This window comes from Pteropus medius, unplaced genomic scaffold (assembly GCF_902729225.1).
Source record: "Pteropus medius unplaced genomic scaffold, Ma_sr-lr_union100, whole genome shotgun sequence".
Lineage (NCBI taxonomy): Eukaryota > Metazoa > Chordata > Mammalia > Chiroptera > Pteropodidae > Pteropus > Pteropus medius.
The window spans coordinates 6,420,177-6,447,318 of record NW_024354503.1 but is presented as its reverse complement, the minus strand read 5'-3'; the positions used below and the strand labels follow the sequence as shown (position 1 = coordinate 6,447,318).

The 27,142-nt window shown below is 37.9% G+C and overlaps 1 protein-coding gene, 1 long non-coding RNA gene and 1 pseudogene across 4 annotated transcripts; 1 reads left to right on the top strand and 2 right to left on the bottom strand.

Annotated features, from left to right (window-relative positions):
• The first annotated feature begins 169 nt into the window (after positions 1–169).
• TAF12 (TATA-box binding protein associated factor 12) lies at positions 170–25,509 on the top strand. 3 transcript variants are annotated; one of them, XM_039854153.1, is made up of 8 exons: positions 170–308; positions 5,645–5,688; positions 11,113–11,197; positions 11,917–12,168; positions 13,955–14,032; positions 18,520–18,634; positions 23,475–23,563; positions 25,027–25,509. In XM_039854153.1, the coding sequence occupies exons 3-8, from the start codon at positions 11,126–11,128 to the stop codon at positions 25,060–25,062; spliced, it is 642 nt and encodes a 213-aa protein (XP_039710087.1). In that variant the 5' UTR covers positions 170–308; positions 5,645–5,688; positions 11,113–11,125; the 3' UTR covers positions 25,063–25,509. The 3 variants fall into 3 exon arrangements, with proteins under 3 accessions (XP_039710087.1, XP_039710088.1, XP_039710089.1); XM_039854154.1 differs by lacking the exon at positions 11,113–11,197 and having other exon boundaries at positions 171–308; XM_039854155.1 differs by lacking the exons at positions 5,645–5,688; positions 11,113–11,197 and having other exon boundaries at positions 178–308.
• LOC120596346 (uncharacterized) lies at positions 16,210–16,328 on the bottom strand (annotated as a pseudogene).
• On the bottom strand, positions 18,543–19,139 carry LOC120595985 (uncharacterized). Its single transcript, XR_005651047.1, has 2 exons — positions 18,687–19,139; positions 18,543–18,654 (listed from the first exon to the last, which is right to left on the bottom strand). It is a non-coding gene; the product is annotated as an uncharacterized LOC120595985 (long non-coding RNA).
• Positions 25,510–27,142: the final 1,633 nt, after the last annotated feature.

Here is a 27,142-nt window from a genome sequence, read left to right as displayed (position 1 = left end):
CAGGGTACCTAACACCAAGGTAGAAGGCGCAGAGTTCGCCCAAACTTGCAGGCAACCACAAAGAGGAAAAAACCCAACTGCAGGAGATCAGCAACAACCCAGAGCTGCGACCACGTGTCCGAGGGCAGTCTGCGCTTGCGCAAACTAGGCGCGCGCCCGCCGGCCGGAAGAGCCGCGCGTTTCCGGGTTGGAGGCGGGGAGCGGTGCCGGAAGTACTCGGGGAGGGCCGAGCAGTCGGACCGGCTGCTGAGACGATCGCTTCACTGGGGCAGTCTCCGCATATCATGGGGAGATAGACGCTGCTGCCTGTGAGTCTTGGGCCCTGGCAGTTGAGGAAGAAGAGCGGGAGGAGGGAGTCAGGACCCAGACCCACAGTGGGTCAGTGTTTGAAGAGCCAGGTTGTGGAGGAGACCGGGCTTTGAGGAATCAGGCTCTTGGGACGGGACTGAGGGGATCGGGGCTCGGAGAAGACGCGGCTGTGGGGACCCGGGCTGCAGACGGGGACTTAAGGAACGGGAACGGCTGAGTTCTCCGTCACTTGAGGAAAAGCAGTCTAAGAGTAGACCGGATTGTGAGGACCCGCGCTCCTAAGAGGAGAGGGTCGGAACGGAACGGGGCGTGAAGACACGGGGTCCTGAGAGGTAAAAGCGGAGCTGTAAGGACTTGGGCGCCTAAGAGGCAGAAGCGGGACAGTGAAGACACGGGCTCCTAAGGATTCAGAAACAGCAGCGAAAACTTAGATCCTTGAGCAGAAGCAGAAAGAGAACATTTGGGTTTGGGAGAAACAGGAGCGGGCAGTGAAAACGGGCTCCTGTGAGGACAGGATCGGGGCTTGGAGACTCAAGTACCTGAGGGACCTGGGCTGTGAGGACCCGAACTCTTAAAAGCGGAGAGTATAAGGGACCATGGCTGTGAGATCAGCCTCTAAGAGAAAGAGAGAGAGTTTGGAAAAGATATAGTGATCCATTTTCCTCATGTTCTCTGAACCCAGAGTGCTAAAGGATGTATTCGGGGAAAGACAACTCCTCCTTCGCGCTGCCTGTTTGGCTTATGGCAGGCTTTTCTTGTGTCAGATACTTCATCTAGGAAGTCCACATGCAGTCACCTTCATTTTCTGCTTCATTCTTGTGAAGTTCGGATGTGAAGTTGAAGCAGTTCGAACTCAGTGTATACTTGACAATGCTTTAAATCCCATTCCACTCAACCCTGATTGAGCACAGATCCGTGCATCTCAAATAAAAGACTGTGAGAGATGGAAGGGCCGGAAAAAAGATATTCTTTTTTAAATTCCTATTTTACATGTAAAGAGGCCAAGGTCCAAAGAGGACTTAAGATTACAGTGATTGATTATATCATGATTTTGATACAGTACCCTCCTATACATAGGAAATAGGAGATAATGCTTGGTTAATACCCCTTGAAAACATGCTTCTAGAATTTTTGCTCTCACTTCACACTCAAGAGGGAAATTTTTACAGATTCTATTACTTTGAGTCTCGTTACTGTATTGACATTGATACAGTGACTGTCACTACTAGTTAGGAAACCTTTAAATAAAGCCTATCCCTCCCCCCAAAAATATAGTAAGCCATTTAGAAAGTTTCAGATAAGTAAGCTGTATCCTATCTTTTTAACATAAGCATTTACTGGAGATGGCTGCTTTTAGATAAGGTTGGCAGGGAGACTTAGAACAGTCACTTCCCTTCAGTAATACCTTTTACTGAAACCTACTCAGGCTAACCAAGCACCATCATAAGCACTTTCAAGTATTATATCATTTAATTATCACAGCTCCACAAGTTAGATATTGTTAGTCTCATTGTACAGGTAAAGAGATTGATTCAGGGGTTAAGTACCTTTCCTGAAATCACATGGTACTAAGTGGCCCATCCCCAGTCAAACTCAGTTATGTGTTTGACTAAAACCTTTTTCTACTTTTCTAAGTGAATTCCTCTCCATGTCTTAGTTTGTCCATCAGCAAAATAGAAGTAATAGTTATATAAAGCATATCATTGAACGAAACCACCTTCTCAAGACTTAATGTCAAGTATTGTAACTTATTAGGGTACTTATATAGTATAGTGTCAAGCAGAACTATATTCCTGTGATTTTAAAGAAGCATAGATATTCAGGAAAGAAAAATAGGACCCGAATAGAACTTTTCCTCACAATGAAGTAAGATATATTTAATCTTAAATTTAGGAGGCCAAGAAAGACCAATTTGAAGGGCTTAAATTGGATTAACTTTAAATTAATAAACTAGGTGATTGGGGAAATTGAGTTAACTTAGTTGAAACTCCTATTTTTTCTCAATGGATTTGCCTATACTATTTGCAAATATCTATACTATTACATAGGTGATCAAAACGTACACCAAATTATGAGGTGAAGTGTGCCCAGGCCACCATTCCAAAGTACTTGATGATTTAATTAATGATAATTTATTACTGAGTAAATGTCCTTATCCACATTACAAAATGTACGTATTTCACTCATTGGTGGTCTTAGCATTGACTGAGTTATTATAATAGGATTTCAAAGTACCTGATCAGAAAATCATTGTGTTAGAGCAGATATGAATATAGAACATATTATTTTTGACCCGAGGTCTTTGTGGAAAGCCCCAAAATACTTTGGAGGCAATACATCCGCAATGCATGCAGTCTGCACTGTGAAACAGGTGTGTTGGAGGCAGAAGACAAACTTTGAAATTTGTACATATGGGCTTAATTTAAAATCTTACACTAATTTTTAAAGCTGAAAGGGACTTTAGAACTTGTCTGGTCCCACTGTGGAAACTCTGGTCAAAGGGAGCTCACATAACTCAGTGGCAGAAGTTAGGTGGCATACAGCCTTCCTGTCTTGGGTCTTTCCTGAGCCACAGTACCTCTTATCAATCTCCTACTGACAATTTGCCAGTACCTTTTTTTTTTTCCAATCCACTTTTTTTTAATATCCATAGTCATAAGAATGGTTATAGGATGCCACCAACACATAGTAGGATGGATGAAACCTTTTAGTTTTAACACACTGATTTTTATAACCCAGATTTAAAAGAGGAGAGCGTGTGTGTGTGTGTGTGTGTGTGTGTGTAATGTTAGCAAACATGTTTAGAATGTGTTCTCTGTGCTTACTATATACCACATTCTCTTCAAGTGCTTTAGATACATAAACTTAATGACTTGCCACAGCACTCTCATGAGGTATACTTTATGATTAACTCTGTTTTACAGATGAGGACATTGAGGCATAAAGAGGTTGGGTAACTTGCTCAAAGATATAAAGTTAATAAGTGGCAGAGTTGGTACTTGAACCCAGACACTGTTAACTAGCGTCCATGCCCTTGACCACTGTACTACCTTTGTGTTAAGTCAAACCTAGTCCAAATTAGTCCAAAAACTAGTGGAGAAAATCTCACAGTTTCTCTTGCTCTCAGCTCTCACAGATTGCAATTAATTGATTCTTTTTGGTTTATTTAGGCTGAGAAGTATGAGCTCATTTAGTTACAGCTAGAACCAGGGAGGAGAGAAACAACCAGGGATAAAATCCATTCATTAAGTTAAGTCATGCAGCGCAGTGATAGGGCTTTTATACCATCAGGTTGGTAGTCCCCTTCTCTCCAGTATTTTGCTTAAATAATACATTCCTAAACATTTCAGAAGTAAAAGGCGTTAAAGACAATCTGGTCTTCTATTCCCCTATTTTCTTCACTTAAAAAATGTTAATGAAACATGCCCAGAGAAGGCCAGGTCTTGTAACTACTGCAAGTTCACCACTGGTTCTCCTACCCTTCTGAAAAATGAGATCCTTTTAATACAGTGTTAGGGTTGCAACTGGATATCTGTTTGAGGTACAAAGTTGTTAAAAGGAAAAGCAGGGCTTGTCATCCTCAACCTATCCAACCACAGTTTGAATGAGATGGTTGGAGGAGGGAGGATAGACTTGGCTATTTAATTGAACTCCTGACGATACAATCTTATTTTGATAGAATTATTAAACATTTTTCAACTGTAGATCACTGGGGGCATGGCCTTTCTGGACTTAGTGAATTCCATAGCTCATGATTTCCACATAGGTACTAGTCAGGATTTACTATTATAATTATTCTTTCAAACTGTTCCACAGTTAATACCTCTGTTTTTACACAGCAGTACATCCCTATTTCTTGGCATTCTAAGGAAGTGAGAGTTAGAAATTTGAGTAGCTAAAAGGCACCCATGGCATTTTACATAATGGAATTTGAGTTATTTACATACAGTCACTTCATTCTACCCTGCTTGGTCAGCATCATCCACAGTTGGGCTTGATAAAACTTTTTAGTAAACAGGTAATTTGGATGGGGAGTCACAACCTGTATTCTGATCAGGTTGTAAGTTTTGTTTTTTAAATTTACATACCATAAAATTCTTTTAGGGGGTATGGTTCTGTGAGTTGTAACAAGCACTTACTGTCATGTAAGCAACCATAACAGGTTACCTAACAGTTCCATGCCCCCCAGATTTTCCCTCATGCCACCCCTTTGTAGTCAGACCCTCCCCCACCCCAACCCTCTGGCAACAACTGATCTGTTCTCCATCCATATAGCTTTGCCTTTTCCAGAGTGTCATGTTAATGGAATCACACATTAAGTAGTCTTTTGAGTCTTGCATCTTTCACTTAGCATAACTCATTCGAGATTGTCCATGTTGCATGTTTCAGCAGTCCCTTTTTGTTGTATTTCCATTTTGTAGATAAACCCATAATTTTCTTATCTATTCACCATTTGAAGGACATCTAAATGGTTTCCAGTTTGGGGCAATTATGAGTAATATTGCTATAAAATTCACATACCAAGTTTTGTGTGAATATAAGTTCTCATGTCTCTAGTTTTCATTTCATTTCATTTCTCTAGGATAAATACCTAGGAGTGAGATAGCTGGATTATATAAGTGTATATTTAATGTTGTAAAAAATTGCCAAACTTTTCTGAAGAGACTGCATATTTTACATTCACACCAGAAATATGTATGAGGGTTTCATTTGCTCCATATCCTCTCCAACACTTGTTTATTTTTAAAAATTTTGGCTATTCTAATAGGAATTTAGTGGTATCTCATTGTGGTTTTAATTTGCATTTCCTGAATGACTAATGATATATTTAGCATCGTTTCATGTGTTTATTTGCCATCTGTATTTGGTGAAGAATTTCTTCAGATCTTTTGTTTATTTTTCATTGGGTTGTTTTTCTTATTGTTGAATTTTAAGAGTTCTTTATATGTCCTGGATAAAAGTTCTTTGTCAGATACGTGATTTGTAAACGTTTTTTTAGTCTGTGACTTATCTTTTCATTTTCTTTTGCAGAGCTGAAGTTTTACATTTTGGTTTAAGTCCACTTTATCAATTTATTTTGTGGATTGTGCTTTTGGTGTTGTATCTATGAACTTTGCCTGACCCAAAGTTGTGAAGATTTTCTCCTAAAAGTTTTATACTTTTACATTTTTACATTTAAATCTGATGAGTTTTGAGTTTATTTTTGTGTAAGGTGTGAGAGGTTCATTTTTGTTGTTAATGCTATATTTTTTTGTTTTATTTTAAAAACAGATCAGTATTACCTGTTTCTTCAGAGGAAATAAACCAAATAATAGTTTTTAAATTTTTTTCATAGGTAATATATGCACAGAGTATAGAATTTGGGATATACAATAAAAAGTAAGTATAAACTTCGGGGTATACGATGAAAAGTAAGTCTTCTCCCACCTTGGTCCCGTAGGTCACCCAGATACTACCACTCCCCAAGGCAACCACTGTTATCAGTTTCTTATATATATTTCCAGGAATAATTTATACATTTATAATTGTGTGTGTGTTTTAATGAATGATAGCACATTATTCTCACTATTCTGTACCTTACATTTTCACTAAATAATGTATCTTGGAGATCATTTCATGAGCTTCCTCTCTTTTTTTTTTTTTTTTTGAACAGCTTTATTGAGATATCCTTGACGTATCATGCAATTCACGAATTTAAAGTGTATAATTCAGTGTTTTTTAGTGTATTCCGGGTTGTGGAACTATTACCACAATCTAATTTTAGATTATTTTTTCCTTCCTAAAAACAAACCCATACTATTAGTCAGTCCCTATTGCTCTTCCCCCACCTCCCAGTCCTAGGTGACTGACCACTCATCTACTTTCTGTCTTTATATATTTGTCCGTTCCGGACATTTCATATAAATGGAATCATGTAATATGTGTCTTTTGTGACTGGTTTCTTTCAGCATAATATTTTCATTAGTCTCATTCTTTTGCAATGTACTCCATTATATAGTTATACCCTAATTTGTTTAACAGTATCACTTTTGATGGACATTTAGGTCGAAACTCCTTGTATGTGTAGTGTTCTATCACATACAAGTTCAACTAGAATATAGATTGCTAAAAATGAAACTATTGGATCAAAACAATATATACTTTTATAATTTGGGTAGATACTGCCAAGTAGCCCTTTGTAGCGACCTCTAGCTGATTTATATTCTTTTCATCCCAACAACACATGAAATGACTCCATAATATATTCAAACACAGTATATATAAAACTTTTTCATTGTTTCCAAATGAGGAATAAGAGATAGCTTGTAGTTTTAGTTTGCATTTTTATTGTGAATGAGAATAAGGATCATTTCATTATTTTAAGAGCTATTTGAATTTCTTTTTCTTACACTGCCATATTTTTTGCAATTTTTCTTTTGGGTGGTTGGATGTTTATTGATTTGTAGGAATTTTTTATAGAGAAAAGAAATTAGTCTTTTTTCTGCTATGCATTGCATACGTTTTGCTAGTTTGTCTTTGCCCTTTATTATGTTTGTTGCAGTGTAGACATTTTTATTTTTATGCAGTTGGACATGTCATTCTTTTCTTTTATGGCTCCTGAGTTTTGGGTCATTTTAAGAAGGGCTCCAGTTACTCTTGAGAATTTTTTTCCCCAATTTTTAAAAATTGAGATAATTGTAGATTTATATGCAGTTACAAGAAATAATACAGAGAAATCCCTTGTACACTTTGCCCAATTTTCCTCAGTGGTAACATTTTGCAAAACTATTGTGTAAAATGACAACTAGGATATTGACATTGATTCAGCCCACCAATCTTATTCAGATTTCCCCAGTTTTACTTATATTCTTTTGTGTGTGTATGTATATTGTCTTATACAATTTAATCACTTTTATAGGTTCGTTTATCCATCACTACAGTCAAAATACTGAACAATTCCATTACCATAGGATCTCTGACATTGCCCTGATAACCATACCCACCTCCCTCTCATCCACACCTCGGCAACCTCACTAATCTGCCCCCTGTTTCCAAAATTTTGTCATTTTAAAGATGTTATATATAAATGGAATTATACAATATGTACTCTTCTTGGATTAGCTTTTGCTCCATATAATTCTCTGGAGGTTCATTCAAGTTGTATATATCAATAGTTCATTTCTTTTCATTGCTAAGTAATTTTCCATGGTGTGGATGTACCACAGTTTGTCTAACCATTTACCTGTTGAAAGACATCTGAGTGGGTCATATGGTAGTTGCATGTTTAGTTTTCTTTTTCCAAATGAACTTTATTGAGGTATAATTTGCACACAATAAAATGTATACATTATAAGTGTGTAGTTCTGTGAGTTTTGATAACTATATGCAGCTATGTAAGCATCACCCCACTCAAGATATAGAATGTTTATATCACCTTAGAAACATCCTTCATGCCCCTGTGCAGTCAGTCTCTGTCCGTCTATCAGTAGAGATTAGTTTTACTAGCAATAGAATTTCATATAAATGGAATCATACAGTATGTATTCTTTTGAGACTGGGTTTTTCTCCTTCACTTAAATATTTTAGGATTCATCCCTGTTGTTTTATATATCAGAGATTTTTTCTTTTTTTTTTTTAACAAACTTTTTCTTAGACCAATTAGATTTACAGAAAAATTATGAAGATAGTACAGAGTTCTTATATACCCTATACCTAGTTTCTCCATTATTAACATCTTATATTAGTATGGTACACTTGATACAATTAATGAACCAATATTGAAACATTATTATTTAACAAAAGTCTGTAATTTATTCAGATCCTCCTTTCCCCTAAAATACTTTTTGTGTTCCAGGATACCATATTACATTTAGTCTTCATGTCACTGAGGCAACACATGCTTAGATGTTTAAGAAACTGCAAACCATTTTACAGAGTGGCTATACCATTTACATTCACATTAGTTACATATGAGTGATCCAGTTTCTCTGCATCCTTGCCAGCATTTGATGTTGTCACTATTTTTTATTTTATCCATCTAATAGGTATGTAGTTATATCTCATTATAATTTTAATTTGCTTTTCTTTAATGACTAATGATGTTGAACATCTTTTCATGTGCTTATTTGTTATCTGTATATCCTCTGGTGAAATATCTGGTCATATCTTTTGTCCATTTTCTGATCAAGTTACTTTTTTTTAGACTGTTGAGTTTTGAGAGTTCTCTATACATTCCAGATACTAGTCTTTTGTTGAAACTATTTGCTTACAATCTGTTTGAAAATATTTTTTTCCAGTCTGTAGCTTGTCTTTTCATTCTTTCCACGTGGGCTTTCACACAGGAAACTTTTAATTTGATAAAAGCCAATTTATCAAATTTTCCTTTTATTGTTTATTTTTTGGTGTCAGATCTAAGAAGTCTTTGCCTAGCTAGAAAAGTTTTATAGTTGTACATTTTACATTTAAGTCTTTGATCCATTTTGAGTTAATTTTTGTATAAAATGTGAGGTTTAGGTTTCAGAATATTTTTTTAAAATCTATATTTTTCCAAGTATGTGATTTAATATTTAAAATTTAAATATTTGATCCATCTGGAATAGAGGAGTGTATAAAGGGAAGAATGTATATACCCCCCTCATTCCAGATGGATCAGATATTTAAATGTTTAAATTTTTAATGTGAAACCAGATGTTTTCCAGATATACTCAATTATACACCACCATTTATTCAATAATCTATCTTTTCCAGATTGATATATGCTATGAACGTTAGTATACAAGTTCATGTGGGAACTTAAGTTTTTATTTTGGGGGGATAAATACTTAGGCATACAATTCTTTACCTATTTTGGAGGGATTGGATTTATTGCTCTAATTATGGTATAATTTACATACAATAAATTTCACAGGTCTTAAATATTCAGTGTGATGAGTTTGACAGTTGTATAAACCCATGTAATCATCACCCATCCAAATATGTTATGTTTTAAATCCAACCAAATAAAAAAACAATCTAGGAAACTAAGAGTAGTATCAGTCTGGTAATGAATGTCTGGTTATCATCTGCCTTGTTCTGTTTTAATGGAAAAAGTAACTCACCCAGAATTATTGAAAATTCAGAAGCATTGTTGCTTCTCAGCAATTAGTATAATAAATTGCAGTCTAGTTCCTTAGGGAAAAACTTCGATTTTTCTCACATTATATAGGTTTCACTTATTTCATTAAAGTAACTTATTTTATTAATAGCCATTGGAGCTGTTCCTTAAGGTTCATTCCTCATCTGATATGTGATTATTTATATTTGCTACTGTGTAGATAGGCTTAATTTTTTGTCTGTAGGTCTTATAGAAATTCTCATTAAACAGAAATCTCTATTACCAAAAAATAGAGATTTATTTTTTGCTCTATTTATCTTGAGCAACATTCAGTACTATTTGAGAAGCCCTAGAAGGTTGTGGGAATGTTATTTGAGAGGTATAGTATATTCGATGTGGTGAACGTACTGATAATCAAAGGCTTTTTCATAGAACTTGCTCTGGGAAAAATAGTTTGCTTTTATAACATTAGAACAACTACAGTCATCCCCCCTTATCCCCAGTGGATACATTCCAAGACCTCCAGTGGATGTCTGAAACCACGGATACTACCAAACCCTATTTATACTATGTTTTTCCTATACGTACATACCTATGATAAAAATTAATTTATGAGTTAGGCACAGTAAGAGATTAACAACAATAACTAGCAATAAAATAGGACAATTATAACAATATACTGTAATAAAAGTTATGCAACTGGTCTCGCAAAATATCTTATTGTACTGTACTTACCTTTCTTGTGATATTGTGAGAGGAGATGATACAATACCTATGTGATGAGATGAAGTGAGGTGAATGATATAAGCATTGTAACATAGCATTAGGCTACTAGAAGAGCTACTTGAACATGAGCACTGTGATACCATAACAATCAATCTGATAACCCAGATGGCTACTAAGCGACTCTCGGGCAGGTAGCATATACAGTATGGATATGCTAGACAAAGGCATGACTCACCACCCAGGCACAAGTGAGCGAGGCAGCACAAGATTTCATCATGCTACTCAGAAGAGTGTGCAATTTAAAGCTCACAAATTGCTTATTTCTGGAATTTTCCATATAATATTTTTGGACTGTGGTTGTCTGAAACCACAGGGAGCAAAACCTTGGATAAGGGGAGACTACAGTATTACTATGTTAAGAATCTTTTCCTATCCTGATTCTTCCAATGGTAGCATTTGTGGGCAAGGGAGGAGGCACGGCCCAAATGTGGTTAAAAAAAACAAGTGATCCTCATCCTCTGCTGTCCCCCTCAGCCGGCTCTTAGCCAAAAAATTTCTCTTGGTCATTTAACCATGGCCGTTAGTTACTTTTATTAAAGGTGAACAAGAGGAAGATGCCATATTAGACAGCGTTGGGGAGGAACTCAGCAATAGGAGCAAGAGTAGAACAGATGCAGATGTTCATTCAGGTTGCGAAGCTTTAGCAAGTTCTGAAAACCATTGCGATGATTCCTGCAAGTTAAAATTTCACAACTTTGGCCAATAAAGTGTTGCATATGCTGCTAGTTTATCCCTAACAATAGGTGTGTTATTCATTTTATAGGACGAGAGTCTGTTATTAAAATCATCATTAATTTTAAAAGTTTATCTCCTAGGAGGGATAAGGAGATATGTTTCTTTGTATTCAATTTGCCTGGATCCTGGTTGATGAAGATGTGTCAGGTCATGGAACTGACATTATCCTGTGGCAAGGGTGGTGCTTGATGCCAGTTGTTCATTTACAGGTAGCTTTTGAAAATGGCTGCCTCTCATTTCACCGGGCTCACAGCCGTTGCTGATGTAATTAAAGATCTAGACACTCAGATAGCTGTAAGTAAGCTCTTTGAGGTCACTGTGGGAGGAACTTGGTGAATGTGCTTCTGATCTTGACGGCACCACTGCTGATGTCCACAGATTCAACCTCATGGCTCTAAAATTTAGGAGTCTCAGCTGCTCCAGGCTAAGGACTCTGCATGTTCCTAAAGATTGCTAACGCTCAGAGAAAATTTGCCCTTGATGACAAAGATTTTACTTTTAACAATTGCTAGAAATTGTGTTTATTAGGCATAGCCTGACATAGATTTAAGCATGTTTCGAAATGCCAAAATGAACTAATCTGTTTTCTGAAGTTTTGTGGTTGAGATTTAAGTATGTGACTGTGCCACGATTTATTTGAATTTAACATTATTTGTTCAAAAATAATGCATGTATATTTAACCATGTATTCTGTTTTACAAAGTCTTCAAAAATGGCTTGCTCATTCTAGTTTATTTTGGTATACGATTCCTCATTTCATTTACTTTTTCCTTATTTCAATTTTGTGGACTATTTCATTTAGCTTTTGGAGAAGAAATGGTTTCTAAATATCAGGTGAGAGCAATGAATATTCTTCATTCCCTCCATTTTTAATGTACAGGTATCAAACGGTCACTATCCCTGATAAAATGAAGACTCTTCAAAGTCTGACAGACCTCATATAATTTTACTTTCAAAACTCATCATTTATTACAGGTGCCTCTGGAGCTAATTCTCATGTTTTCCTTCCACAGTTGATTGGCCTTGGTCCTCATACCTCCAAAAAGAAACAAGATCTTGATAAGCTCTATGAGCTGAAGTCCAAAGCTCGGCAGATTATGAACCAGTTTGGCCCCTCAGCCCTAATCAACCTCTCCAATTTCTCATCCATAAAACCAGAACCAGCCAGCACCCCTCCACAAGGCTCCATGGCCAACAGCACTACCGTGGTAAAGATACCAGGCACTCCTGGGTCAGGAGGGCGTCTCAGTCCCGAAAACAATCAGGTATCATCCTCTTTTTGGTCTTCGTAGTCACCTCTTACCTGTTATTTAAACTAGTAATGCTTTGAGAGATGTTCATCTCAGATGCTGCCTCTTTCTCTCAGCTGAAAAAGAAGGTCTCTTCTCTCCTTTGGACTTCTAAAGTTCTTCATTGAATTATCATGTACAGTATTTATCAAATTTTACCTGTGGTATTTATGTGTGTGTGTGTATGCTCATATGCTTATGTACCATACATTCATATACACATACTAACACAACACCTCGCCTCTGACAGGTTTTTATATATTTATATATAGATCTATATATGCTATATAATTGTTCAATAAAATAAAATAGTTAAACAGCAAAATGATGGATTCACTATTCATTATTCTTATAATAAAATACTCTTGCCTCTAGTCTTTTCTTTCTAGTTTATCCAAATGCTACCATTATTAATTTTCGGCAGTGATTCTAAAATCTGCCCCCCTCTTTTTACCCATCATCCTGATTCTGTCCTCCAGAGCCACAAGAAATAAGAAATAAATATAATCTCAACTTGGGCCTCATAGGCTGGGTAGAATAGGATGAGGAAACAATATTTCAAGAGAATGTGGGGACGGACTAGCAAAGGTAAATGGGGAGGGTTGGGCAGATAAGCCAGGAGACCAGGTTATGTTAAATGTAGAGTTTATTGGAAAAAAGCAGGAGATAAAATTGTATAGGCAGGATTACAGCAGAACATACTGGACTTATACTAATCAATTTCCGTTGGAAGTTTTAGTTAGTAAACAATTTTTTCAAATATTTAATAGAGGAGTTAGAGTAATATAATGAAAGTAGTATGTCTTAAGAGGATTAACTTGGCAGTGAGGAGACAAGAAAGGTACAAAAGGGAGTAGACTGAGAGGAAGACCAAGTCTAAGACTTCTGCAAAAAATCAAGATATGTGGCGAAGGCTTGAATTAAGTGATATTGGTGAAATGGAGAAGAATAGATAGATCTGAGACATTATTAACAAATATTTATTTTAAAGATTATGTGATATTTTCCTTATTTCCAAAGTTCCACATGTTTATTCCAGAAACGTTACAAAAACTGAAAGAAATCGATAGCCAATAATTCTACCACCACCCCAAGATAACTGTGGTTAGCATTTTAGTGTATATCTTTTGATCATTTTCTAATGGCATATATATATGACATGACTTTTCCTTTATGAAAGGGAGATCATCATTGTACATGCATATACAAATATTTAGTTATAGAAAGATGAACACATGTTCTCTGCTCTCAGGGAGCTTCCAGCCTATTAAGTCAGAAACAAGCAAGTTTATACATATAGACAATGATGGAAAGGTACACAGGGTACAGCAGAAGAAGAAGGAAGAAGCTATTGCTTTTACCTGGGTGGGCTAGGAAAAGCATTAGAAAGGAGGCACTCTGAGCTGAGCAGGTAGAAAGAAGGGTGGAAGAGCATGTCAAAGGCTCTGTACCATTTGCGACGGTCAGAAAATTGCAAATTATTTAATGTAGAGAGAAGGTGAGTCACAGTGAGAAAACGAAGAGGCTAAAATAAACTGCCTGACAGATGGCTGCTCTTTCTACCTTTCTCTAAGCTACTTTTGTCTTGAGAGTGTAGTCTTGTAGCAAGTCCACCAGGTTGGCCGGACTGTTAACTCTTTGGAAGGTAGAAACTAAAACCAACAAATTGACAGACAGCCTTTCTTCATCATAGAGTAATGAGTTTTGTGTTTTTTTGTTTCCTTGATACTTTGCTGAAAACTCTTCTCTCAATTAACTTCAGGTATTGACCAAGAAGAAATTGCAAGACTTAGTAAGAGAAGTGGATCCTAATGAGCAATTGGATGAAGATGTGGAGGAGGTAAGGTGGCGTTGCGTACCCCAGAAACTGTGTCCCTGAAAGCCAGTATAGAATAGTGGTTAAGAGCACAGACTTAAGAGGCAGACGTATCTGAATTTGAATCTTGGCTCTGCCACTTACCAGATTTGTATCTGTGGACAAATCATTTAAGCTTTCAGAGATTCAGCTTCCTCCTATGTTGGTAGGGTATGATATTATTTATCTACAGGGTTATTGTGAAGGCTCCATGGAATAACTTACACAAATTACCTAGGAGAATGCCTACCACTTTATACCTAACAGATGCTGCTAGTTTTGCCTGTCAGAAGGGCATAGTCTGCTGCTCATAGGCAATCACTTTCAACAAATTGTTTCTAGAATATTCCTCCATATTCTTAAAATGATATTCTTTGTTTCATTAATTTTGACTTCCTGTTATGGCAGATGAGAATTTTGTTAAACCAGTCACATACATGCTATACACTCTTTCCCTTGTTTTTCCAATATAGTTCTTTTTCCAATATAGTTTTGTCACAATTTTTTATTAACTCAAATTGGTATTTACATTATTCTGACTATATGATATAAATATTGTTCACCACTGAGCCAGGTCATGTCTATGATTACGTTTCCTTTCTTCTATAACTTATTTTCTTTAAGTTGATAATTGACTCATTTTTATTAGTTTCCTTTATGCCTTTTTTTATTTTGCTTCTACTCTCAGCTCTGTTATACACCTATCAACATGGTTTTCCAAATGGAAAAATAACTTATTGGTTTGGATCATCTTCCTCTCCACCAAGATTTCAGTTACAGAAAACTCCATTTTTTCGTGGTCTGATTAATCTTAGGCCACTTGCACAAACCCCTCCTGAGTCTTCCTTTTCTCTTTGGATCTCTTGTTTCCTAGATCACATGTCTTCTTCTTATTTATTTCCTTTTTTTGTTAGAGCACATTTTTTGTTATTTTCTACGAAAGATAGATGTAAATGTCTGAAAATATCTACATGCTAACCTCATGTAATTTTTAGTTTGGTTGGGTTTAGAATTCTCTTTTGGAAATCGTTTTTTCCTTTCAATTGTGAAAGAATTGCTCTATCGTCATCTAAAAATCTGTGAAGAACTCTTATGCTATTCTGATCCTGATCCTTTTAGGGTCTTATATTTTTCCTGCATTTTCATGAATTTTCATATGAGCTTTAGTATGTATCTTTTTTTCATTTGTTGTGCCAAGTTCTTGGAGGCTTCTTTTATACTAGAGACTTGTGTGGCTCAGTCTGGGATGATTTTGTACATTTTTGTTTTTGTTTCTGTTTTTGCCTTTGCTGAGTAATATGTAATGATAAGGAAAGAAAATGCAGGTTGTAAAAACATTATCCTCATTGTTTTTTGTGTGTGTGTGTTTTTTTTTTTTTTTTTTGGTCTTTTTTTTTTTTTAGTATATGTGTGGTTTTGGCGGGGGGAGGCAGCAGCTTTATTGAGATATAATTCATGTACCATAAAATTCACCCATTCGAAACAGTTCAGTGGTTTTTAGTATATTCAGAGTTGTGCAGCTGTTAACACAATCAATTTTAGAACATTTTCATCATCCCTAAAAGAAACCCATACCCATTAGCAGTCACTCCACATTTTAACCCAGACCCCACAGCCCTAGGCAACTAACTACTAATATATTTTCTATTTTTTATAGATTTGCCTATTCTGGACATTTCAAATAAATGGAATCATAATATGTGGTCTTTTGTGACTGCCTTCTTTCACTTGGCATAATATTTTAAGAGTTCATTTATGTTTTAGCAGGTATCAATACTTTATTCTTTTTTATGACTGAATAATATTTCATTATGTGGCTATACTACATTTTGTTTATCCACTCATTAGTTGATGGATATTTGGGTTGTGTCTACTCTTTGGCTATTATGAATAATATTGCCACGAACATTCATGTGCAACTTTTTTTGTTTGCTTTTCCTTCTTTTCTTTTTTAAAAATTTATGTACAAGTTTTTACATGGACATGTTTTCATTTCTCTTGGATATGTACCTAGAAGTAGAATTGCTGAGTCATATGATACCTGTGTGTTCTTTTGAGGAACTGCCTGTTTTTACAAAGCGCTGTATCCTTTTCCATTCCCACCAACAGTGTATGAGGGTTCTATTTTCTTTATTTTATTTAATTAATTAATTTATTTTTTACGCCTACAGCACCTGATCTTCCTAGGTGGTCTCCCATCCAAGTACTAACCAGGCCCGACCCTGCTTAGCTTCCAAGATCAGACGGGATAGGACTTGTTCAGGGTGGCATGGCTATAGATGAGTTCTATTTTCTTATATTAGTTTTTTTGATACTTTCTTCTCTGTTTTTTGTTCATTCTTTCTGGGATGACAATTGGTGGAATATTGGATGTGCTGCATTGATCCTCAGGTTTTTTTGATTTTTTTTCTCTCCTATTTTTCATCTCTTTATAATTCTAAGTTCTGCTGGTTGAGATTTTCCCTAGTTTATCTTCTAATCTTTTTAACTTTTTTTAATATAAAATTTTTAATTTTCTCAAGCTTCTTGTTGACTAATTTGTCCTTTTTTTATTTTCCTAAACCACTCTTATTTTTTGGTTGTAATATGTTATCTTTCTTTCTGAAGATATTAGTTACTTTTTTTTTTTTTTTACATTTTCTTCTTTTCCTTGCATTGTCTTTGTTTCCTCTGTGTCCCTTTTTTTCTCTTTGGTTTGTTTGTTATATTTTCTTTTTTGCGTTAGAGACTTTCTTCAAATGTCTGTTGATCCTAACTATCCATTCTTAAGAATGAGCCACTAAAAAGCTGATTTGAAGCAAAACTTATCGACTGATGAGTTATTATTATTGTCCAATAATAAATATACTGGTAAATGTTTAACAACCAGCTCTGTGGAGAAGACCCTGATTTTCAGCGTATCCTGATTTCTGTGGTATAACTATCCCAACTATGCCCTATATTAAACTATTAACATGTCACCAAGTGCAAAATTGGGAAGAAATGCATATAATTAGCTTTCATGAGCTCATCCTGCTGGCTCCAGCATACCACTGGCTTCATTTCAGAATAATAGGTCCACGAGTCGATGTTTTTACTGGGGGATTCCCTAAATGTCAGAATCTGTAAGTCTTTTCTCTGGAGTCATTTAGTATCTCCAGAGAAAAATCCTCCAGTCTCCTAACTGGAGGGTTTATCCCTAGCTTCCAACATTCTGGGATCAAGGCAAGAGAAGGGGGCTGTGTCGCTTCCCTACCTCTGGTGTGTCTGGTGTATTCTAATCCAGAGCCACTCTCATTCATTTTCTATAGGTAATAAACTTACTGTGTTCTGGGTCAGGCGTGGGGAGAAGTCACTTGGCTGCTTTTGGAGTGCGGGGGTCGATGGACTACTCTCTATATAGATATGTATCAGTTCCCCAGTTTTTAGTTCCATACCTCAGCCCAGTCTTCTGTGATAAATGGTACCTCGAAATCCTGGATCAATTCTCATTGGTATCCCCTTAACAGGCACTTGTGTTGTACCTTATGGTCTGCTAGTTCAGTTCCTCCTTTTTAAAATTTATCTCTTTAAAAATTTACTTTAAAGTTTATTGAAATCTCTTGTCTATCAAGGTTTTTTTCTCCTGCTTTTGTTTCTCTGTGGATTTATATCTTTTTTTTTTCTATGCTATTATTTTGGTGGGTTTAAGGAAGGAAAGGAGGTCATTTTGGGGATTGATCTGCCATGTTTAATGAGAAATCTTTCTTTTAGCTGGTATTCATTTGGTTCCCTAGGAAAGATGACGATGCATTAATGGTCTAGCGGAACAAAGAATGTCTGTATCAATGATTGTAGTTTAATTTTTGGTCAGCAGAGGAAGCCATAGGGAATATATTAATTTATCAAAATTTCAATTTTTTAATGAAGATTCTTAGCTTTGGAATTCTGATTTTGCTCTCCACATAGTCCAGGAACAATTTATAATAAAATAGAAAGAACCCAGGATTTGGACTCAGAACCTTGAGGTTGAATCCTGGTTCTACTGTTTAGTAGTTACATGGCTATGAGCAAGTTAGTCTTCTTGAGTCTCAGCATCCTCTGCTATAGAATGAGAATAAAATCCATGCCCCACTTTTTTCATAGGATTATCATAAGGACTTGGTGAGATAATGGTAATTAAAATGCTTTAAGAGACTGTAAGTGAGGAATTATGATTCACTTTTGTTTTCCCACCTATTTCAGAAGACAATGGGGGTGAGGGGTTGGGCTGGGTAGAAAGTGCAGAAAGCTCATCCTCGGAAAGGTGTGAGTTACACTCTACATGGTTAATGTGTTTTTGTGTTTCTCTTGCCTGCCTCACTCCTCTACACCTTAGCCCCAATGCTGATTACAGGCGATCTAATAGAAAGCCTGCCTAAGTATGTGGTTCAGGCAGATACACAGTTGTCCCAGCAACAGGAGCCTATCCTGACAATGACATGATTACTCTCCCCCACTTTTGTCTTCCCCAGATGCTGCTGCAGATTGCTGATGATTTTATTGAGAGTGTGGTGACAGCAGCCTGCCAGCTTGCTCGGCATCGCAAGTCCAGCACCCTGGAGGTGAAGGATGTCCAACTGCATCTAGGTATGTGGTCCATTTTCTCCCTGAGGTTTCTACACTATTGCTCCTTCAGGACCGTCAGGGAAAGCGTAGTCAGAGGAAGTTTCATGCCAGGATCAGATTTTTTGGGTTCTGAGTTTACGTATTCATTCAATAGTAGCATTAAATAGAAAAGAGAAATCCATTTATGGTAAGGGGAGTGAGCCCAGGCACTGGGTTTACCACTCTCTAGTTTATCCTTATCCTTCCTACTTAATATCTCTTAGCTCCTGCTTCTCATTTGTAAAGTAAAAATCATAATATCCTCCTTACAGGGTAATTGTGAGAATTATGGATTATGTTTGTAAAATGACTAGCGTAGGACCTGGCACAAAGTAAGAGCTTAGTAAATGTAGCTATCATTTCTTCACCATCCAAATAATAGTGTTTCCCTTCTAGTTTTTAGCCTATTTATGCATTTCCCCCTCAAAAAATTATAATCGCATTTATAATTAATTTTGTATTCTGCTTTTCTACTTAATAGACATTAAAATTCAAGTGTGAGTTTTTCTGGGTGATACTCATCTAACATTTTTGGGAGGTACTCATCTAGTATAATCCCTTGGAAATGAATAAGCCCCCTTCTGCACTGGTTACAATGCGGTAAAAAGAAAGCAAACAATCTATAACTACAAAGACAGTGGGGCCAAGTGAATGAGGCAGAAGATAGATGTTAAGGGATTCAATGGAGATCAGTCCATGACTAATTACTGAAAGACTTTCTTCCCTAGATGGAGTAAATAAGACATTTCTGGTTAATATTGCTTGTATTGATAGCAGAGGACAGACGTTTTGATTATCTATTATTGTGTAACAAATCACCCAAGACAGTAGCTTAAAACAGTAACAGTTGTTTCTTTTATTTGTTTTTTTTTTCTTTTGTTGTTTTATTTTTTACAATTTATTTAAAAATTTTTTATGCCACCCTGAACGTGCCCGATCTCATCTGATCTCAGAAGCTAAGCAAGGTCAGGCCTGGTTAGTACTTGGATAGGAGACTGCCTAGGAAAACCAGGTGCTGTAGGCGTAAAAAATAAAAAATTTATATTCTCTCTCTCTCTCTGATTTTTGTTGTTTATTTTGTTCATAAGTCTGAGAGTTGACTGGGCTTATTTAGCTAGGCAATTTTGTTAGGGATCTCATGTGATTAAAGTCAGGTGGTATCTGAGGCTCAGATTGTGTTGAAGGAAGATATATTAGTCTCTAAAGCTGCTATAACAAAGTACCACAAACTAAGTGGCTTAAAATAACAAAATTTATTTTCTCACAATTCTGGAGGTCAAAAATCTAAAATCCAGGTGTCAGCAGGGCCACACTTTCTTCAATGCCTGTGTTGAAGGATCTTTCCTTGCCTCTTCCTTGGTGGCCAGCAGTCCTTGGCATTCTCTGGCTTATAGCAGCATCACTCCAGTCTGTGCCTAAGTCTTCATATGGCCTTCTCTTTTGTGTGTGTGTATGTTTCTCCGTGTCTCTTCTCTTCTCATAGGATGCCTACCATATTGGATTAAGGGCTCACCATACTCCTATATGATCTCATCTTTACAACATGGGTTTGAATTGCATGGGTCCACTTATACACTGATTTTTTTCAATAAATATATACTTGGCTGCAGATTTTATACTGCAGATTCAGCTAACTGTGGATTGAAAACAGTATTTTCTATCCATTGTTGGGAATCATGTATGCAGAATACTGACTTAAGCTATAAGAGGAATTTTGACCACGTTGGAGTCAGTGTCCATAACCCCCACATTGTTCAAGAGTCTACTATTAGGATTTCAGCATATCTTTGGGGGAGATGCAGTTCAACCCATAACAGAGCTTCATCATGTCCATGTCTGATGTCTGGACTAGGAACTCTCAAAAAGCTAGGACTGCAAATTTCTCTCTGTCTCTCTTTCTCTGTCATCTCGCTACATGGTCTCATCATATGCAGTCCCAGGATAGCTGGATTTCTTACATGGCTCCTAAAAGCTCCAAGAATGAGTTCTCATAACCACTTGGTCTTTTCTAACCCAGTCTCCGAAGTAACACAGCATCACTTCTTAAATTCTGTTCTCTGAGGCAATTACAAAGGCGTGTCTAGGTTCAAGGGGAGGGAACATGGACTTCACCTCTTAATGAGATGACTGTGAAAAAATTTTGCAGACATATTTTAAAACCACCACGATATAAATCCATTGAAACAGAAAGTGGAATGATGATTACCAGGGGTTGGAGAGAGGGGGGAATGGGAAGTTATTGTTTAATATGTACAGAGTTTTGGTTTGGGATGATGAAAAAAGTTTTAGAAATGAATAGTGGTAATGGTTGCACAGCAGTGTGAATGTGCTTAATGCCACTGAACTGTACACTTAAAAGTACTTAAAATGGTAAATTTTATGTATATTTTGCCACGCACAAAACCACAACAGATGATATTTGAGAGTTTAGCGATCCTATTTTTAAAAATATTTTCTATGTTAATTATTGAAAATAAAATTGGAATGTCACTCTTTATTGGGTAAAAAATTAATTATCACAGAGACTAAAATATTTAAAAGTCTGTATGACCAGAACAGCTTCTGTAGCAGATCTAATGGAAGCTGAATCATAATCAGAAGATTGCTCGCAGAGCATGGGATCAGAGCATGGGGAATTAGGGAACCTGATATTAACTGGCACCAGGCCATCTAGGTCGGCTATACACACACCCTACACCTCTCGACAGATAGACTTTGCCAGTGGGGCTGTAAACTCTTGACACCTCTCTTCTGGCTGGGCTGGGTGGCTACTGCCAGTATTTGCTTCTGACCCGGTTATCTATATTTTCATAGTTGAATAACTTCCCCTTCCAAGTGACTCTTTCTTTAGAAATGTGAAAGTTAAATGAGATAATGTGCATAGACCGCTTTACTCAACACTGCTTTGTAGCAGGCATTTTACTATACATTTTCTTCACTAAAAGATGTTGCTGTTATATTAAGTAAAATGTAAATGCATACATCTTTAAATATGTTGCTATACATCCATACATGTGAGCATTCATGCCTGGTAGCTACTCTCTTTTTTTAAAGTGACTTTGCATATCCATGTTCTGATTCACTGTGTGTTGATTGTAAAGTTTAATTCCCCCCAAATAATCTTAAGTGTCGCTTTCAAGTACGGACAACAAATATTAGCAGAAGGCTTCAGACATTTTTATTTTCAAAAAAATGTTGGAAGAGAGTTGTATTTAAAATTATCTTAAAACCAAACATGAATCTCTGGTTCGCTTAATATTTTCTGTGCATTAGATACAAAGTATAGCTATGAAATCACAAATATTCAATTTGATTTAAGTAATTGCCTGTCTGGACATAACAATTTGCAAAACAAATGTTTTCAATACTCTAGAGAAGTGTGATAAAGAAGTCCTCATGTAATTCCTTTTGAATAGATACTTATTCCCTAAATAATCTTATGTAAGTACAGTTGACCCTTGAACAATATAGATTTGAACTGCACAGGCCCACTTATATGTGGATTTTTTTCAGTAAATACTTACAGTATTGGAAATGTATTTTTTCTTCCTTATGATTTTCTTAACATTTTCTTTATCCTAGCTTACTTTATTGTAAGGATATACTGTATAATACATACAATGTATAAAATATGTAATCGACTATTTACGTTATCAGTAAGGCTTTTGGTCAACAGTAGGCTACTAGTAAAGTTTTTTGGGAGTCAAAAATTAGACATGAATTTTCAACTGTGAGGAGGGTGGGGTAGAGGGTCTGTGCCCCTAACCCTCGTGTTGTTCAAGGGTCAACTGTACAGTATTTTTTGTATTGGGAATGCTTAAAGTTCAGTACACCTATTTGTGGGTTTAAGGGACCATGCAGCTATGCCATTTACTGACAAAGTAGAATAAACATAGTTCTGCCCTGTGGGAACTTCTAGTGACAATCCTACAGGATAATCATATCCAGTGGCACAAGGACATGGAGCTGTGGCATGGACATACCTATATTTATACCCATACCTATACAGACTTTCCTCTACCCTCAGGGTTCTTCTGGCTGGTCTAATAATCAAATCGACATGAGAAAGATTAGCAAGAGAAAATAACCAAATTTAATATATATGTATATATGGAAACCCCACATGCATGAGAGGTTCAGAGACAGAAATGGAAAATGGGTATGTAAGACATCCTGGGCTAGGGACGAGGTAAGGTACCCTGGGGGCTTCAAAAGCTCATTGCAGAACAATAAGAAGAGCAGACCTTTAGTAAATAGAAGTTTGCCCTGTCCTGCAGATAGGTCCAAAGAAGTTCTCTCTGATAATTTCTTATGGGCAAGGCCTCTAATTCAAATTTTTCTAGGTAGTTAAGTGAGGGAGGTGGACAGAAGTTTCTCTTGAGCCTGCAGCTAATGTCGCCTTTAGCTCAAAACAATCTACTTTCCAGAGGCACATTTTGGGGTGACTCATTCTGGATCCCTGCACTATATTTTTATCCCAGACTCTGGGGTGGCATTATGTCATTGAATGCTTTCAGCCACCCTGTCAGGTTGTTGTTACTGTTGTTACTACCATGGAAAAGATGAAGAAACAGACTCAACATCATACAGCTCCACAACAAAGCAGCAGAGCTAGGACTTGGCTCTTAACTCCAGAACTAGGATTGGCTTTCTGTTCCTACTCTCCTTTTAGCTTTGAGCATAGGAGTAAGTCCCCCTGCAGGACTACTGTTACTTAGTACAATTGATTGCTCATACTTGTCCCCCAGACCCTTGTCTGAGGGTCACACCACCTCGATGCTGCCTTCCCTGTCTCATCTCTCTGCTGGCCTCTCCCTTGCAGAGCGCCAGTGGAACATGTGGATCCCAGGATTTGGCTCTGAAGAAATCCGACCCTACAAAAAAGCTTGCACCACAGAAGCTCACAAACAGGTGAGGAGCTACGGAGCCCCAGGGCAGCTGATCCCTCGAGCTGTGTCTCAGGGGGAGTGCACTCATAGCTACTATCACTACAATTATCACTTTCCCCACAGCATGCCGTACTCTGGACTAAAGTCTGAAAGGGCAGAGGCAGCGGGACTCCACAGGAGATCAATCAGATATTTCCTTGGTACTTCCCTGTTCCCACAGGGGGTCTCAGTTTTTTCTCTCAACTCTGATGGGCATCGCTTAAAGCTATTGAATCTAGGTTTTCCAAATATGGATGGAATATATTATGGATGGAGCTTGCTCCTGCCCATCAACTTAATGAAGCCTTCCTTCATTGTTGCTGATTTGAACGTCACATATGGCCCTATGACTGAGGGCAGGTTAAGGAAAGCAGAAATACGATGTAGCCCAGACTGCTCTGCCAGGCATTCTGGCCTGTGTCCTAGCTTAACCTTTGTTCTGTCTCTCTTACTGTGGAACTGAGAGGTCAGTTCCACACCGCTTCTGCTGTGAAACAAGTTGTTCCTGTCATTGGTCAGTCTAATGGCAGTGTTGGCCTCCCTTGTCAAGGCCGTTATCCTTTCTGTCTTAATTTAACTGGCTACTCTGTTTTGAAGAGTAAGCGTATTCTTAGCTTGACAGGCCCAACTAACTGGGCAGTCTTGGTTGAGTGTCCCTTGTTTTTCTGTTATGTGGGATCTCTGGAATAGTTATGTTTCCAGAGCTCACAGAGGAAGCCAGCCCCGCAAGGAAGTTGTCAATAGCCTGAATCGAAGGACCATAGTGTTCTTCAGAAGAGAGTACCTCCAGTCGATAGATGGTCATTTTGGCTCTGCTCCCAAATTATCTACTTTTTGGCCCTATTTATGTATATACGTATGTATGTATTTATCAACAAATAATATCGGGACAATCTCTTGGTCAAAGAGAGCAAGCAAGTCAGTAATTCAGCTGTGGCTAGTAATAGTAAAATGTGAAGCCCATGATCTGAATGTTTCCCTGCTGGGTTGTGGTGGAAGTCGTTAGTGTCAGTTTCCTTCACTGCAAGTCATCAAGTTTGAAATAGCTCCAGGCTTGACACAAAGGCCCCTTTTCTTTTTTCTCCATCATCAGAGAAGAGATTAGGGTGTGTGTGGGAAGCCTAGAAAACACGTTTTGATGCCTTTCTCATAAGTCTCCAAAAGGCAAGAGCTGGCTGGCACCTTCTGCTTTTAACTTTTTTTTTGCCATTCTGCTAGCCTAGAGCAGTTTGGGTCTTTTGTTCAGTGAAATAGATCCACTGACCTATCTAAGCATCTTTGGAGCCCTGTAGCCTTCAGGTTAGAAGGATCCTGCTGAGCAGCCCTGTGCCTGTAGGTTCCTGAAGTCCAGCCTGTATGTAGACCCTGCTGCCTGCTAGCCACACGTGGACATCCCAGAAAGTTCCTGACTCATCCATGTAATGGCTTACTTCTCTCTCCTTTCAGAGAATGGCATTGATCCGGAAAACGACCAAGAAATAACACATGGAAAGGTCAGGAAATGGACAACAATGTATTTGGAGATACTTGAGCTGAGACCTCAGCCATCTCATCCTTGGATTTTTTTTTTAATGCTTTACAGAGAAGCATATATTTTTTATTAACAGTGCAGCAATATCTATAATGACTGAGAGGACCTGCCAAAAGAATAAAGCCTCCTACCCCTACTTTCGGCCCCTTTTCCCTGCCGTCTCAAAGAGGAGCAATGTATCTTCCAGAGAAGATTTTATTTGTGGTTTATTATTATAAGTAATTGAATATGGGACAAAGCAGTATGATCTTGTTTGGTGAGACAGTATTAGCAGGATTTGTAGAGGTTTTTGTTTCCTTCTCCCTTCCCCTTTTCCCTGTACTTTGTAATGTCAGTGTTTATATGAATATGACTTTCATTTGCTTTTCCAGAATAAAGAAGTTATTAATTGAAAGACACAGGGCGCATGGCTTACAGCCTCTGAAATCCCAGAGGGAATTAGGAAGAGACGCAAAACTGGATGTAACTCTCTAGTCAGCAGGTGGCAGCAATGTTATTCATTTTTGTGATTAAGGAAAAAACCCAGAGATTTTCCATCACTTTACTCCAAGGAAAGCTATACTATCAGTAGAAGTTTGAGTCTAGTTTCTCTGCATAAAATTGGGTAGAGTGACCTTCTCTCATGAGCCCCAAACTGAAGAAGCATCCTGGTTTTGGCAAAGCCTGTTTTGAACTGTTCTTTTGGAACTCCTGGAGAAAGTTGTGTTCATCCTGGGCCCGAAGAGGGGATGGCAATAGCTTTGGGCAAAGGTCTGTCTGTGCAGGTGCCTGTCTGTTCTTAGTTGTTGGCTATCTTTGATCCTGGTATTTTCACCATTGTGCAGAGGAAACCAGGCCCCTTGAGACCTCAGAGTTATGACCTTCAGTGGCTCCTAGCATCATCCTGACCTGTGTCCATCAAGCCCTTGTGGATTGTGAAGGCCTTGTGGGCTTCAGGGGGCGTGGCTTTTCCACCAGCACAGGCACGTCCACCTTGCCCTGCTTTCTGTCTCTTGAGGCTTGGCCTGCAATGGGACCCTGCTTTTCATTTCCTCCCACTCTGAGTTTGACCCCTCTCTTCACAGCCTCATAGATTTCTTGAGTAAGCAGCTCAAAGGCTGTGCTCTTGGCCGAGTTCTCAACACAGTGCCCAAAGAGGCAGCCAGCTTCAGCTCTTCTTCCAACACGACCTGTCACTCAGCCACCAGGTCACTCTTGTGGCCTACCACCAGGAAGACAATGTTGAAGCGTTTCACTTTTCTCCAGAACCTGATGCCACCAGGTGATGCTCCCAAAAGGTGTTCTGTTGGCAATATCAAATAGCAAAAAGCCTCCAGCCGAGTTTCGATAGTAGGAGCAAGTCACTGACCCCAGCAGTCAAGAAGGAACCCAGAATTAGTTTCGAATCCTTCATGGAGGAAAGGCATATTCTTGAAGGTGACAAAGGAAGTTGGGCAATTTAATGGAAAGAGCTGGGGTAGAGTCAAGAGACCTCAATTCTTGATCTGCCATGTGACAGGTAAGTGACTTTATCTATCTGAGTCCTGTCCTATCTGCATATGGAGGGGCTTGTTCACTCATCAAGCATGAGCTGAGCCTGGGCCTGGCAGTGGGCTACAGTGATGAACAAAAACACAGGGAGCAATGTAAAACTATCTTTGAGACAGAGGCTGCAAAGAAGTTCATGGGGCCAGAGGGAGGGCGTCTGACCAGTTGAGCCGTAATTTGAGGGAGCCAGCTGAAGGGATGAGGATCGCTTTCCGTGAAAGAACTGCATATATTCCAGCCCTGCGGCAGTGTGGTGAGGCGAATCGGGCCAAGTTGTGCAGTACCAGCAAAGGCTTTACGCAGAAAGTAACAGGAACCACTGAAGGATTTTAAGCAGGAACATGACGTGGTCATATTTGCATTTTGTAAAGATCACTGGTCAGGCAATGGAGAACAGGTAGACCAGAGCGGAAAGAGAGGGCAATTGTGGAAGCAGAGATTTGTTACAAGGCTATTGCCTGGATTGGAGTGGTGGTAGTTAAGTGGAGAGAAGTAAGTTTGAAG